We start from the raw sequence: 14,959 nt of genomic DNA on the forward strand, positions 1-14,959 counted from the left end.
CTTTTAAGTCATAATATACCCGACCTCTACAATTAGGCCATATCATATCAAACTAAAAAAACAACCTTGGTGTTTCTAATTTTCAATCTTCAAATTTCATAAATAAACAATCATAAAGGAAAAAGATCAGCCTTACCCAACTTCTCCTTCCCCTGAATCAAAACCTGATATTACGCCCAAAGTTCCATATTGCCTAAATAGAAAAAGGATAAGTTCGTCATACCCATTCTGCATTACCATCCACGTCCAACCTTATTTTAAGTAAACATAGTCCACAGTTCCATACTGCATGAAAAAAACAAAAACAAATAAAAGTCGTTTATGTAAAAAAACGAATTAATCAAATCAAATGTTATTAGTCACAGGCGCCGAATACAACAGGTGTAGAACTTACAGTGACATGCTTACTTACGAGCCCCTTAACCGACAGTGCAGTTTCAAAAAATACGGATAAGAGATAAAAGTAACAAGTAATTAAAGAGGAGCAGTAAAAAATAACAATATATACAGGGATATATAGCCGGTACAGAGTCAATGTGTGGGGGCACCGGTTAGTTGAATCCATGTTTACTGTGTAATGCGGTGCAAATATGTATCGGGAACTACTTCAACAGGAGGTAGCTATCACTCACAGCCACGTTGTAATCTTCGAGTCCTTGAACATGTGGTTGTTTACATATAATTTATCGACCACTAGACGAACATTCTGCTTCTCTGCTCGGAGCCTTTTGAAAGTGGGGTACAGGGCACGTCGTCTCCACTATTTCATGGGCAAATTGTTCATTAATAAAGAATTGGGGTGTTCTTCAATTCCCGACCCTGTTGTAACTAGGCAATTTTCATTTTGTAGTGGGTTAGCACAGCTACGATCGGACGGGGCCTTCCCTCTGCTCTGCCACCAAAACGGTGAGCCCTTTTGAGAATCAATTGTTTCCACCTGTTCATCTTGAGATTACGTTTCATGAACACCTTGCCTTTTTCCTTTATTCCCATTATAACAATTATAACAATATTATTTTTCATGCTTCTGCACTTTAGATCAAGTAATTTGGCTTTCATTGTTTTATTATCATATCGTAGCCTCTCGGTAGTGTATTTTAGGGAGTCCACGGTAGTTTTCAATATCTTATTATCCGCTCGTACTTCTTCCATCATTTTATTAGTGTAATCCATTCCTGTTTTTAAGGCCTCAACCTCCCGCAGTAGCCCAGGCAATAGATCCAGTTCTTTTAACTGCTTGCTCATACTTGTAAGCAATGCACTATCTCCTGGAGACATGGTTATAAAAACGTCCCCCTCCAATGTTACATTTGGAATTTTAGACGGCTTCTCTTCAGTTTTGCTCGCAGAACTCGATCAAAGGTCTTCTCTTGTTCGCTTCTTTTTCGAGCATATCAAAATGCTGATCAATAAGTAGTTCCAGATTCTCTATATTATCCAGAATGTTTGTTTCGTAGTTATCAGCTAATCCTCCATTTTTTGTGATTAATTCGTGGGACAAGCTGTTCCTACCTCGCTGCCACCTGCCAGTCACTGACGCTTTGATATATTGCTTGCTTGATTGATTCGAATTGACTGACTCGTATTGATAAATAGTTTTTCCATGACAAAAACAGACCACAACATTCCAGACAGCACAGCACTGGCATCAGCTGTGAGCCTGGTTAATGTTGTACTGTACTTATCGCTAGCATTACCTGTGTTTTGTTGTTGTGTATCTAGTAACAGGAGTGTTTCCTCTAGGGTTTTTTTCCGGGATGGGGGGCAGAGGTAGTGGTGAGGGTGGGGTCTTCCTGAATGACTGGGAGGTCATTTTTTAACACTTTTTTTAAAAGGACATTCCTACTCCAAAATGCATGAACATTTAATTATGTTCTCTTACTTTGAAATTCAATTTTTTTTTACCACATTTTAAAATCGAGGACTGTTTTAATTGTATTTCTTGAACTCAATGACATCATCACCAGCCAATTCTATTTTAACCCCCAAAGAATTTAGCTAGCTTAACATTACTGCATCTTAGCTAACAATTATTACATGTGTCTATTGGCTATACTTCCAGGATTACACGCTAGCTAGCTAGTTACCTTGGAGGTTTCTCGGACGATCTGATGAGAATCTGGATATGTAACTTTGCAACGTGTCACTCTGATTTTAAAAGCCCATCTGTGCAGAAAAACATTTGAAATCTATATATACTTTATATATACATTGCATTCTGAAAGTATTCGGACCCCTTGACTTCTTCCACATTTTGTTACGTTGCCGCCTTATTCTGAAATGTATAAAATATTTTTTCCCCCTCATCAATCTATACACAATACCCCACAATGACAAAGCAAAAACAGGTTTCTAGAATTTTTTTGCAACATTTTTGAAAATAATAAACAGAAATACTTTATTCACATAAGTATTCTCAGACTCTTTGCTACGAGACTCACAATTTACCTTTTTTTTTCCAGTGGTGGCAACGATTTAAAATGAATGAATTTAGGGGAAACACTGAATCGTGTATCTGTGTTTGTCATGTCTCTATGGTAGAGTGGAAGTGCAACTGCTTGTGTAAGATACACGTTCACATGTCTTCTTCCATCTCTTTCCACCAGGAACTCAGAGCTGAATAAGTCTCTATGGAAGCTGAGTGATATCTCAGAGAAGTCTGACAATGAAGGCTCGGGGTCTCTGAGGGCTAAGTTTGAGCTGTCGGATGGCCCGTCCACCCCAACCACCCTGGCTGTGCAGTTTATGAGCGAGGGGAGCACACTGTCAGGGGTGGACATGGAGCTGTTGGGAGCCGGGTACAGACTGTCCCTCAACAAGAAGAGGTTTGCCACAGGTACGTATAGGACCAAGATCTAGTCACAGAATCTGACACCTGATAAAGACTTCTGCAGCCGAAACATATGGGTGCAGGAATAAAGCAAAAGAGCATATGGTAGATTCTTTCTTTCCTACTCACCACATAATCTATTCTTACCTAGCTATACGTGAATAGCTACAGGTAATAACTACTAACTTGTCACCAATTTATTGTTTTAATGTATCTGTTGTGACTTGACGTGTAGACACTCCCTTTTGGTTAGTTAAATGTGAATGACGTGGTCTATACTGGGGTCTAATGTCTGTGTTGTTCCTTATTCTCCTAGGTCGTTACATGGCAGACTGTTGAGTAGGCACACCGGCCTGGACCCCCAAGCACAACGGCTCTATTGAAAGTTTTTATTTTCAATATTTTAGTCCTTTTTGTCATATTTATGGAACGGGAGGGTTAGAGGGGAGAGGTGCAGCGAATACAACAGGTTTTTGTGACACATCCAGACATTTTGGAAAGCGTCTTAATATTATGTCCCAATGCACCTGTCTGTCCCCGGGAAGAGAGAAGAGAGCTTCTTACTGCAATAAAGCAGCACTGAGTATTGAACACTGTTTAAAAATAATAATAAAATAAAAATAAACATTGGGCTGTCAGGAAATGTAAAGGTATAGATATTGAGAAGTGTAATGCTTTCTGATTTAATTCAGACTTTTATAAAGTCAGAATCGTAGTGTTTTGTTATGTATAGGTGACAATGTATGGCTTATATATAAATATATATATATTATATCAACAAAAAAAATTGGGGGAAAAATTATGCACTAACAATCTTTCCGGACATTTTATTTTCTCTCCTTTGTAAATGTTCTGTGTATTCCACTGAAGCTCTTGAGTAACAAAGATTTTGTGTAAAACAGTGAGAAGAGAAGATGTGAGAAGGCCAAACTTTCTTCCCTCACCCCTCTCTCCTTCTCTTCTCCAGTCGAAATACGGTCGCTGAGTATTGTACTTTAGACTTAACTCGAGATCTCTTTTTACAGATTTTTTTTTTTCTGGGCTCTTTCTATTCTGATTGTGTGCAATGAAGAAATTGAAGAAATTGAAGTAGAATTAACAAGCTTAATTGGTTGTATGTTGCTTCAGACAACCATACAAAGTACATTTTAAGTGTTCTCGTTCAAAGGCAAAAAACAATTTGTGGGCTGCACGTTTCGTCACAATATTGTTTTGAACATTGGTTTTAGGACTGATGGCCGACTGATCATTCCACTCAATGCATTGTCAATTGGTGCCGATGAATATTAATCAAAAGTGCATTACAGTGGCTTGGAAAAATAATTACATTACTAAAGAAGGCAAATAATTCGTAGGAAAACCTTTTGTCATCATTTTCATGTTGCTATATTGACTTTAGATGCAGTATAATGTTTGCTGGCTAGCTAAGACTGAGAGGAATCTACCGGATAGCTAACGTTAGCATTGCTAGCTATTTTTGACGAACTGTGCTAAGTAAGAAATGTTGTTATATCTGCATAAAGTACATTTGACAACATGATAATGATGGCAAAGTTGTTTCTTACTAAATATTTGCCTACTTGAGCAATGTCATCGTATTTCCATGCCACTATAGTGTAATTTAGACAGAACAGTCATTAGCCCCCGTTCTACTTTTGGGTATCAATATGGCTGTGACGTCTAGAACATTGATAACAATGGCAATGACACGGCCGAGTGGCAGGCGCAACCCATACTTAACTGACCTCAGTGCCTCTTCTTTACTGTGGATACATTCATAGAGAAACGTGCCTATCTTTTCTTTCTGCCCTTTTGTATGTTAAAAAAAACACCGCTAACAAAAAAAGAAAGCACTAATCTTGTGCCTGTTGTTGTTTTATAATAGTACTGTTTTCGGACATTGAAAGGAAAATGCCTCCAGTTTCTACACCAGTCAAACCCAAAGGCATCTTGTCTTCCAGAAACCACTGATCCAGTGGACTCACTGTCTCAGTTCTCTCTTTGCTACGGTGTCACCTTTTGAAAGTCTTTTCTATCTTGGGTATTTTTCTCTCTTTGATCAGAGCGAGAGATCTTTGTTCCCAAAAAGCCTGTCTATTTAAGAGCACTGGACAGCCTACTGACCTAGCTTCTTAATCAAAATCAGGCCAAATCAATTCTAGAAATGCCTTAAGAAAATATACCTTGACATCTGTTGATGACGGTAATATAACGCTATCCAGTCGGGATAGGTTACATACTGTAACTGCCATGTTTGCCTGTGAGGAGAGAGACAAAGGTTCTTGGTGCTGACTCGATGTCATACTGAGTGATTCATTCTTGCCTTATATACCAATGGAGGACCAGTATCTAGACGGGCTACATCTCCTAGATGGAGGGATATGCATACACGTTATGTAGCAGTTAGTTCTATCAATATCACAAAGATGTTTTTTGTATGCCTTTTTTATCCAATGCCTCCTCCCCAAAACCATTGTTTTGACATAGGTGTAGGTAAATGATCAGTAGTGTATTGTCATTACAAACATTGATCATGGGCACATCAGCAACACTGTGATTGTGGACTATTTTCTAAAGGCCCCTCTAGGCATTGTAGGTTACTTCAATACTAGATTTGTACTGTTACTGTCAATCCTGTATGTGGCCATCTGACCACTGTATCCTTGTAGACACCTGGTCTTTGGAACAGTTAGGGTTTGATACTGTTAACGTTCTCGCTGCTTCTGAAATGACAGCCTATGACCCACAGTATATAGTTCAATTATTTTGTTTAATAGTAGTGCACTACGGAATAGTAGTGCACTACGCCATTTCAGAGGCACTATGAGTAGATCTGGTTAATCCAAGCCTTTCTCTTACTTGTATAAAAAGGTGCCTTTCATCACATCGCTTACTAGTTCATATGTGATCCGCCCATAGAGATAGATAGAGGACTCATCTCCATATATATCCATCTCGACTCCTCTATGTATCTCTATCTATTTCTATTTATTTCTGTATCCAACCTGTCCTCAAAAATAAAACTGTTCAGTACAACAACAAAATACTTAGTCCATATGTGGCCACAGAATTTAATAACTATGAGAAAGAAGTAATTATTGTTTAACAATGTTGATCGAGAAGCATTTTTTAAATATGATTTGTTTTGTACACAGTACGATTCGGTCAAGATTTAGTTTTGTAGGGCATGGATTAATCTGAATCGCCACTGTTTTATTGGAAATGTTTAAATTGTATGTACATTTTTTTTTTAAAGATGAGGTTTGCAACCTTCAGTAGCATTGTAGAGGCAGATACTTACTTTAGTTGTATGATGGGTAAAATAATACACCAAAAAACTCAACATTTATTTAAATCTCTTCAAGAACACTGACACCATACGGTCCCAACCAAATGATGTGAGGTTATCTGAATGGAGTTTACTAAACGAAAGCATTAGCAGGTAGCAGGTGAGGAACGTTTAGAGTGGAACAACATATTCTTTGTGGCGTTCTCCTTTAAACAGCACAGGCTACTCTCGATTCACCCCTTCGATCAGAGAAACCCCACACAGAAACGGGAATATATATTCAACGTATATTTAGCAAGCTGGTTCTTGCTGTCTCTACATAACACCCTGTGATTTTTTTTTGGGGGGGGGGGGGGTGGGGGCTTGTCATTATGGTAATTCTTTGTATGTCTGTCAAAAGGAGAGTTAAAAAAAGCAAAATTGTGTGTATATGATTTCTCATGAAATGTACATTTTTACAAATATCTCAGCCACTTTTTTTCTGTTCTTCTCTTCATGATCGATCTCAATATGCCTGTATTAAATGTGTAATATATGAATATATACATGTGTATATAAAAATGACTACTTAAAATGGTGTCTCTTGTATGTTTTTTTTTCTTCCTGTGCACCTGTGTGAATCATCTAGATTCTAAATGCAGATCCTAAATTGATGATGATGCCTTATAAGGCTATTGTCAAGGGGAGATCATTCAGAGATCACTATCATGTCAACAACAAAAAATCTGACATGAACCCTATGTCAACTAAAGGTAAATTCATAACTAGGTCCCTATGTGCAAGAACAATCTGTAAGGGACACACTTGCATAATATTGCTTTTTAAGAGATGACGGTTGATTTCTGGGTTGAGATAGAGCCTCGATTTAGGTCTGATTTGTGTTTGGGGATCTCAACAAGCCCAGGCTCTGAATGAAAAACAGAGGGTGATGAGACCTTGTTCGTATGAACCCTATTACACCAGTGCATTCGGAGCAATTTTCTCACTGACCTTCCAGAGACCTTATTATGTCCAGCTTACTGGCCTTTGCCTCTCTTCTCCTGTCCTGGCTTCATTCAGCCCCACAATGACTTTAGAGTTTTTAAGTCAACAAATGACCGGTTACTGTTAGGATGACAATATTCTCAGAGTTTTATGATTTTAGTATAGGGTTAAGGACTTGAAGTGGAATAAATATAACCTGATAGCCTTACTATACTCACTGCTCATATGAACAGTCCTGGCTGTGTTTCTTTTTCTTCAGGCAGGCTGAGTTGGCCTTCAGAGACTAGCAACACATCCAATGAATTCAATATGAATTCACTGGTACACCTTTTAGCCTAATTTATTCAGCTAATTAGCCCTCTGACACTCTCACAATCTGTGAGACATAATTGTGTGTACATACCCACCCACCCATGTGTGAGTATGTGTGCGTGCATTGCTTAATTTTGCTCATGTCTGACCATTTTGTTTCATAAAGTTCCATACGGCCACTGTCTGTACAGCATACTCTATTCAAGATGTATCATTCTGAACATTCATAATGAGGGCATTGAAGCTATTTCGCATGTGATGTATACGCAGTGGCCTACAGTAGGCCGACCATCAGAGAGAGGGAGTGTGTCACGGGAGATGAGATGAGAGCATCAGGCTCTGAGGCTGAGGTAATGGCGTGTGCGTACGGGCACTACATCGCCTCCTTGTGCATATTTACACAGTCAGTCATGCCTTATGTCACAGCTGCTCCACTTCCAGACCTCCTTGCTAATTGAAATAAAGCTTCTCTGAGCCGCCTGGTGGGTCGGCCCGCCGGTCCACAGGCACATGTGTGAACCATCACCATGTTCCCTTCTCTCTCTCTCTCTCCCTCTCCCCCCCCCCCCCCCCCCACCACCACCTCACTCAGACCTCTGACTGTGGTGTGTGTGTGCTGGGCATGGACTCTGTGTGTGTGTGTGTGTGTGTGTGCACAAATTCAACGTCATGTGTCTAATCCACGAACAGCATTAATCTAGATCAGGTATTCCAAAACTGGGGTGCGCCAAATAAAAATGTGATTCACATTTATTTATTTTTTATAATTTAAAAAAATCTTCACATTTTCCGATATGGCTATACAGTTGGGTGAGTTTTTTTTCTCGCCTGAGTAGCCTCGTTTCACTGGCAAAAATACAATTAGGCCATCTAGTGTTCAGCGAAACAACAACACAATGTCAAATACAGGTAGCTTAGTCAAATAATTAAATTCCAATCACATTAACCATTACTCTCTCATGGGAATTCCACTAACAGTCCGTATGTAGCCAAACGTAGCTGCTGCTCATCCTGTTTGCTCAAAAATTGATAAATGGTTAAAAAAAGTAAGGCCGCGTCCATAGAGACACATACCAGTTCTACTGGTAGTACTGCTACTACCAGCAGTACTACACCTGCACCTGTTGACGACACAAGTTGTTCTGCTTCCACGAGCACATCCAATGCTAGCATCAGTAATTCTACATTTGTTGTTAGCCCAGCTAGCATGGACATTGACAGAATCTGACGCAGCCGAAGAGCTACCGCCCTCTTACTCGGGAAAGCACCAAACAACAGACAGGGATGTTGGACCATCGAAGAGGCGCAAATATGATGAGAACTACATTGATTTTTGGTTCACTTATATTGGGAGTAGTGCCTTTCCTCAGCCACAGTGTGTTATATGTGCTAAAGTACTATCTCATAACTCGATGAAACCTTCACTCTTGTGCAGACATTTAGAAACAAAACATGCCAATTTGAAAAATAAGCCGCAGGAGTTTTTTGAGCGAGAATTAAGACAACCTCCAAGTAGTAAGATGTATAAAAGCAATAGATACCATTAATAAGAAGGGACTAGAAGCATCTTATATGGTGAGCTACCGAGTGGCTAGGACAGGCAATCCCCATGCTATTGTGGAGGATTTAATTCTTCCTGCTGCCGCAGATATGGCTGGGACAATGCTGGAGGAAAAGGCCAAAAAAACTATACAGACAATGTCTTCATCAAACAACACTGTTTCACGACACATCGGTGACATGGATGGAGATGTTCTGAAACAATTACTGCTTCGTGTACAAGCCAGTGAATTCTATGGATGAGTCAACAGACTTGGCAGGCCTGGCACAGCTCCTGGTATATGTCTGTTACGTTTATGGGAGGTCAATTAAGGAAGACATCCTCTTCTGCAAACCACTGGAAACCAGGACAACAGGAGAGGATATTTATAAAATACTGGACAGCTTTGTGACATCAAATGGACTTTGGTGGTCAATAATTGTTGGTATCTGCACTGATGGCGCAAAAGCCATGACAGGGAGACATAGTGGAGTGGTAACGCGGGTGCAAGCAGTTGCTCCTGATGCCACTTGGGTACACTGCAGCATCCACCGAGAGGCTCATGCTGCCAAGGGAATGCCTGACAGCTTGAAATACGTTTTGGACACTACAGTGAAAATGGTCACTTTGTTAAAGCAAGGCCCCTGAACTCTTGCGTATTTTCTGCATTATGCAATGCTATGGGCAGCGACCGCTTTTACAACATACAGAAGTGTGCTGGTTATCAAGGGGGAAAGTATTGATATGTTTTTTTTATTGAGTGACGAGCTTAAACCATTTTTTACTGACCATCATATTCACTTGTCTGACCGCTTGCATGATGACGAGTTTCTCACACGACTGGCCTATTTGGGTGATGTTTTTTCTCGCCTGAATGATCTGAATCTAGGATTACAGAGACTCTCGGCAAGTATATTCAATGTGCGGGACAAAATTGAGGCTATGATTAAGAAGTTGGAGCTCTTCTCTGTCTGCATTAACAAGGACAACACACAGGTCTTTCCGTCATTGTATGATTTTTTGTGCGCAAATGAACTCAAGCATACGGACAATGTCAAATGTGATATAGCGAAGCACCTGAGTGAATTGGGTGCGCAATTACACAGGTACTTTAATGAAACGGATGACACAAACAACTGGATTTGTTATCCCTTTCATGCCCTGCCTCCAGTCCACTTACCGATATCTGAACAAGAGAGACTCATCGAAATTGCAACAAGCTGTTCTGTGAAAATGTAATCAGAAGCCACTGCCAGATTTCTGGATTGGGCTGCGCTCCTGCCTTGGCAAATCACGCTGTTAAGACACTGATGCCCTTTGCAACCACGTACCTATGTGAGAGTGGATTCTCGTCCCTCACTAGCATGAAAACTAAATACAGGCGCAGACTGTGTGTGGAAAATGATTTAAGACTGAGACACTCTCCAATACAACCCAACATTGCAGAGTTATGTGCATTCTTTCAAGCACACCCTTCTCATTAACCTGTGGTGAGTTATTCACAATTTTTGATATACAAAAAAGGTTTTATATGTAAGATGGTTAAATAAAGACCAAAATGATTGATTATTATATTATTATTTGTGCCCTGGTCCTATAAGAGCTCTTTGTCACTTCCCACGAGCCGGGTTGTGACAAAAACTCACACTCATTCTTATAAATGTATTGTATAGAGTGTGGCAGGCTTACGATGGCAAAAAAACAAAATTTGAGAGTGCGCTGACCCTGGTGCTAGAGGGGGTACGCAGCTGGAGGTTGAATGTTTGAAGGGGACTATAAAAAGTTTGGGAACCACTGATCTAGATGATCAGTGAGTCTGGAGTTGACTGAGAGGGTCTACGAGGGTGTTGTAGGTTGAACAAAATCTATTTGAGAGACTACAGTGTACACTTAGACTTTAGCCCTGAAGGTCTATGAATCTGGTGTGGATTGAGGGGGTCAGTGTGTCTGATGTACTCTGTAAGGATATGTATCTGGTATAGATTGAGATTGTGTGTCTGGTGTAGATTGAGAGGGTCTGGGCCTCAGATGGACTCCGATTGAGCCTGGAGCACAGGGAGCAGTTGGCCTTTCCTGGCTGCCATCACACACACACACAGAGTCATATTTGTCCAGAGGCCCAGTGGAGCCATAGACATGAGTTATTTTAGAAATCAGAGAACGAGAGCAACATCAGTTACATTTAATTGATGTGCTTATTTGATCTCTCTCTCAAACATGAGGAAAACCATCTGAACAAACAGGGATGGTGTAAGTTTATTACATTAATATGGATTCCTATCCTCCTTCGCCACGCTCTAAAGCCCAGAAGACCTCTTCAGTATAACTCAGAGCTTGAAGTGGTACAGTTTACATCCAGGGGAATGGTCTCTCATCATATTTTCCTTTGGAAGAGCAGCTCAAGCCCCATGTGCATCCCCAATGGTATCCTATTCCCTACATAGTGCATTACTTTGACCAGAGCCTATGGGTTTCTGGTCAAAAAGTAGTGCACTATATATATGTAATCGGGTACCATTGGTGACGCAGTCCCTGAACTATTCATCCCCGCTCACTGAAAATAGGAACAAAAGGACAGGTTTCAGGACCTTTCTTTCCAATGTGATAAAACATGTATCTCTAGCTATTATTCAGTTGCATACATGTACTATTTTCCCTGCTTTTTATAGTGTATTTGTCAAGTTGAGTATTCACTTACTGACTCACATACATTGGCATGTCACATGAAGAAAATAATTCACGACCAGTTAGTGTCGGTACATACATCAATTATCCCGTATTTAAATCTTATTATCAAAATGACAGTCTCTTCTCAATTGGTATTCTGTGTTTGTATATTCCATAACACACTAAGAAAATGGCGCCGGAGAAGAAGGCAGACGCTGTCACGATCGTCAACGGGACTGAGAGAGGACCAAGGCGCAGCGCGTGGAAAGTACATCTTCTTTTTATTTAAAGAAGGAAAAAACAAAACAAAACAACAAACAGACGACCGTGAAGCTATAAATACAAAATGGTGCTGACACTGACCACTACACACTGACATAGACAATTCCCCACAAACAGCTAAAGCCTATGGTTGCCTTAAATATGGCTCCCAATCAGAGACAACAATAACCAGCTGTCTCTAATTGAGACCCAATTCAGGCAACCATAGACCTTCCTAGATACCTACACTCAACCATAGACACAGCTAGACTTCTATACTAAACATAAACCCAACTACTCTAATAAACCCCCTAAACCTTACAACCACCCTAGACACTACAAAAAACACATACATTCCCCATGTCACACCCTGACCTAACTAAAATAATTAAGAAAACAAAGAATACTAAGGCCAGGGCGTGACATAACCCCCCCCTTAAGGTGCGAACTCCGGGCGCACCAGCACATAGTCTAGGGGAGGGTCTGGGTGGGCGTCCGTCCACGGCGGCGGCTCCGGCACTGGTCGTGGTCCCCACCCCACCATAGTCACTACCCGCTTACGTAGCCTCCTCCAAATGGCCACCCTCCACATTAACCCCACTGGATTAAGGGGCAGCACCGGACTAAGGGGCAGCACCGGACTAAGGGGCAGCACCGGACTAAGGGGCAGCACCGGACTAAGGGGCAGCACCGGACTAAGGGGCAGCACCGGACTAAGGGGCAGCACCAGGATAAGGGGCAGCACCAGGATAAGGGGCAGCACCAGGATAAGGGGCAGCTCCGGACTGAGGGACGGCAGCTCCGGACTGAGGGACGGCAGCTCCGGACTGAGGGACGGATCCTGGCTGGATGACTGCTCTGGCGGATCTTGGCTGGACGGCTCTGGCGGATCCTGGCTGGACGGCTCATGGCTGGCTGACGGATCTGGCTGCTCATGGCTGGCTGACGGATCTGGCTGCTCATGGCTGGCTGACGGATCTGGCTGCTCATGGCTGGCTGACGGATCTGGCTGCTCATGGCTGGCTGACGGATCTGGCTGCTCATGGCTGGCTGACGGATCTGGCTGCTCATGGCTGGCTGACGGATCTGGCTGCTCATGGCTGGTTGGCGACTCTGGCAGATCCTGTCTGGTTGGCGGCTCTGGCAGATCCTGTCTGGTTGGCGGCTCTGGCAGATCCTGTCTGGTTGGCGGCTCTGGCAGATCCTGTCTGGTTGGCGGCTCTGGCAGATCCTGTCTGGTTGGCGGCTCTGGCAGATCCTGTCTGGTTGGCGGCTCTGGCAGATCCTGTCTGGTTGGCGGCTCTGGCAGATCCTGCCTGACGAATGGCTCTAGCGGCTCCTGACTGACTAACGGCTCTGACGGCTCGGGACAGACGGACGGCTCTAATGGCTCGGGACAGACGGATGGCTCAGACGGCACTGGGCAGACGGATGGCTCAGATGGCGCTGGGGAGACGGATGGCTCAGATGGCGCTGGGGAGACGGATGGCTCAGATGGCGCTGGGGAGACGGATGGCTCAGATGGCGCTGGGGAGACGGATGGCTCAGATGGCGCTGGGGAGACGGATGGCCCAGATGGCACTGGGCAGACGGATGGCTCTGGCCGGAATAGGCGCACTGTAGGCCTGGTGCGTGGTGCCGGAACTGGAGGCACCGGGCTAAGGACACGCACCTTCAGGCTAGTGCGGGGAGAAGGAACAGGGCATACTGGACCCTGGGGACGCACATTAGGCCTAGTGCGTGGTGCCGGAACTGGTGGTACCGGGCTGGGGACACGCATCTCAGGGCTAATGCGGGGAGCAGCAACAGGATGCACAGGACTCTGGAGACGCACAGGAGGCTTGGTGCGTGGTGCCGGAATTGGTGGTACCGGGCTGGAGACACGCACCATAGGACGAGTGCGTGGAGGAGGAACAGGGCTCTGGAGACACACTGGAAGCCTGGTGCGTGGTGTAGGCACTGGTGGAACTGGACTGGGGCGGGGAGGTGGCGCCGGAAATACCGGACCGTGCAGGCGTACTGGTTCCCTTGAGCACCGAGCCTGCCCAACCTTACCTGGTTGAATGCTCCCCGTCGCCCTACCCGTGCGGGGAGGTGGAATAACCCGCACCGGGCTATGTAGGCGAACCGGGGACACCATGCGTAAGGCTGGTGCCATGTATGCCGGCCCGAGGAGACGCACTGGAGACCAGACGCGTTGAGCCGGCTTCATGACACCTGGCTCAATGCCCAATCTAGCCCTACCAGTGCGGGGAGGTAGAATAACCCGCACCGGGCTATGAACACGTACAGGAGACACCGTGCGCTCTACTGCTTAACACGGTGTTCGCCCGTACTCCCGCTCTCCACGGTTAGCCTGGGAAGTGGGCGCAGGTCTCCTACCTGCCCTCGGCCCACTACCTCTAAGCCCCCCCCCAAGAAATTTTTTGGGCTGACTCACAGGCTTCCTACCGCGTCGTCGTGCTGCCTCCATTCGCCGGTATCCCTCCTCACACTGCGCCAGAGAATCCCAGGCTGGCTCCGGCACTCGCCCTGGGTCGATCGCCCACCTGTCGATCTCCTCCCACTAGTGTAGTCCATATTACGCTCCCATTTCCATTCCTCCTTGCGCTGCTCCTGTTGCCGCTTTTCACGCTGCTTGATCCCGCATTGGTGGGGAATTCTGTCACGATTGTCAACGGGACTGAGCGAGGACCAAGGCGCAGCGCGTGGAAAGTACATCTTCTTTTTATTTAAAGAAGGAAAAAACAAAACAAAACAACAAACAGACGACCGTGAAGCTATAAATACAAAATGGTGCTGACACTGACCATTACACACTGACATAGACAATTCCCCACAAACAGCTAAAGCCTATGGTTGCCTTAAATATGGCTCCCAATCAGAGACAACAATAACCAGCTGTCTCTAATTGAGACCCAATTCAGGCAACCATAGACCTTCCTAGATACCTACACTCAACCATAGACACAGCTAGACTTCTATACTAAACATAAACCCAACTACTCTAATAAACCCCCTAAACCTTACAACCACCCTAGACACTACAAAAAACACATACATTCCCCATGTCACA

The 14,959-nt window shown here is 43.6% G+C and overlaps 1 protein-coding gene across 5 annotated transcripts in view; it reads left to right on the forward strand.

The window, feature by feature from the left end:
- fcho2 (FCH and mu domain containing endocytic adaptor 2) overlaps positions 1 to 6,696 on the forward strand; it is a 95,481-nt gene extending 88,785 nt beyond the window's left edge. For all 5 annotated transcript variants that reach the window (XM_038964555.1, XM_038964556.1, XM_038964559.1 and 2 more), the window contains 2 exons: positions 2,607 to 2,836; positions 3,147 to 6,696. In XM_038964555.1, the coding sequence (XP_038820483.1) occupies positions 2,607 to 2,836; positions 3,147 to 3,169 (253 nt within the window). In that variant the 3' untranslated portion in view covers positions 3,170 to 6,696. The remainder of the gene's footprint in view (positions 1 to 2,606; positions 2,837 to 3,146) is intronic.
- The last annotated feature ends 8,263 nt before the right edge of the window (positions 6,697 to 14,959 follow it).

Source organism: Salvelinus namaycush, chromosome 26 (genome assembly GCF_016432855.1).
Source record: "Salvelinus namaycush isolate Seneca chromosome 26, SaNama_1.0, whole genome shotgun sequence".
In the NCBI taxonomy this organism is placed as follows: Eukaryota; Metazoa; Chordata; class Actinopteri; order Salmoniformes; family Salmonidae; genus Salvelinus; species Salvelinus namaycush.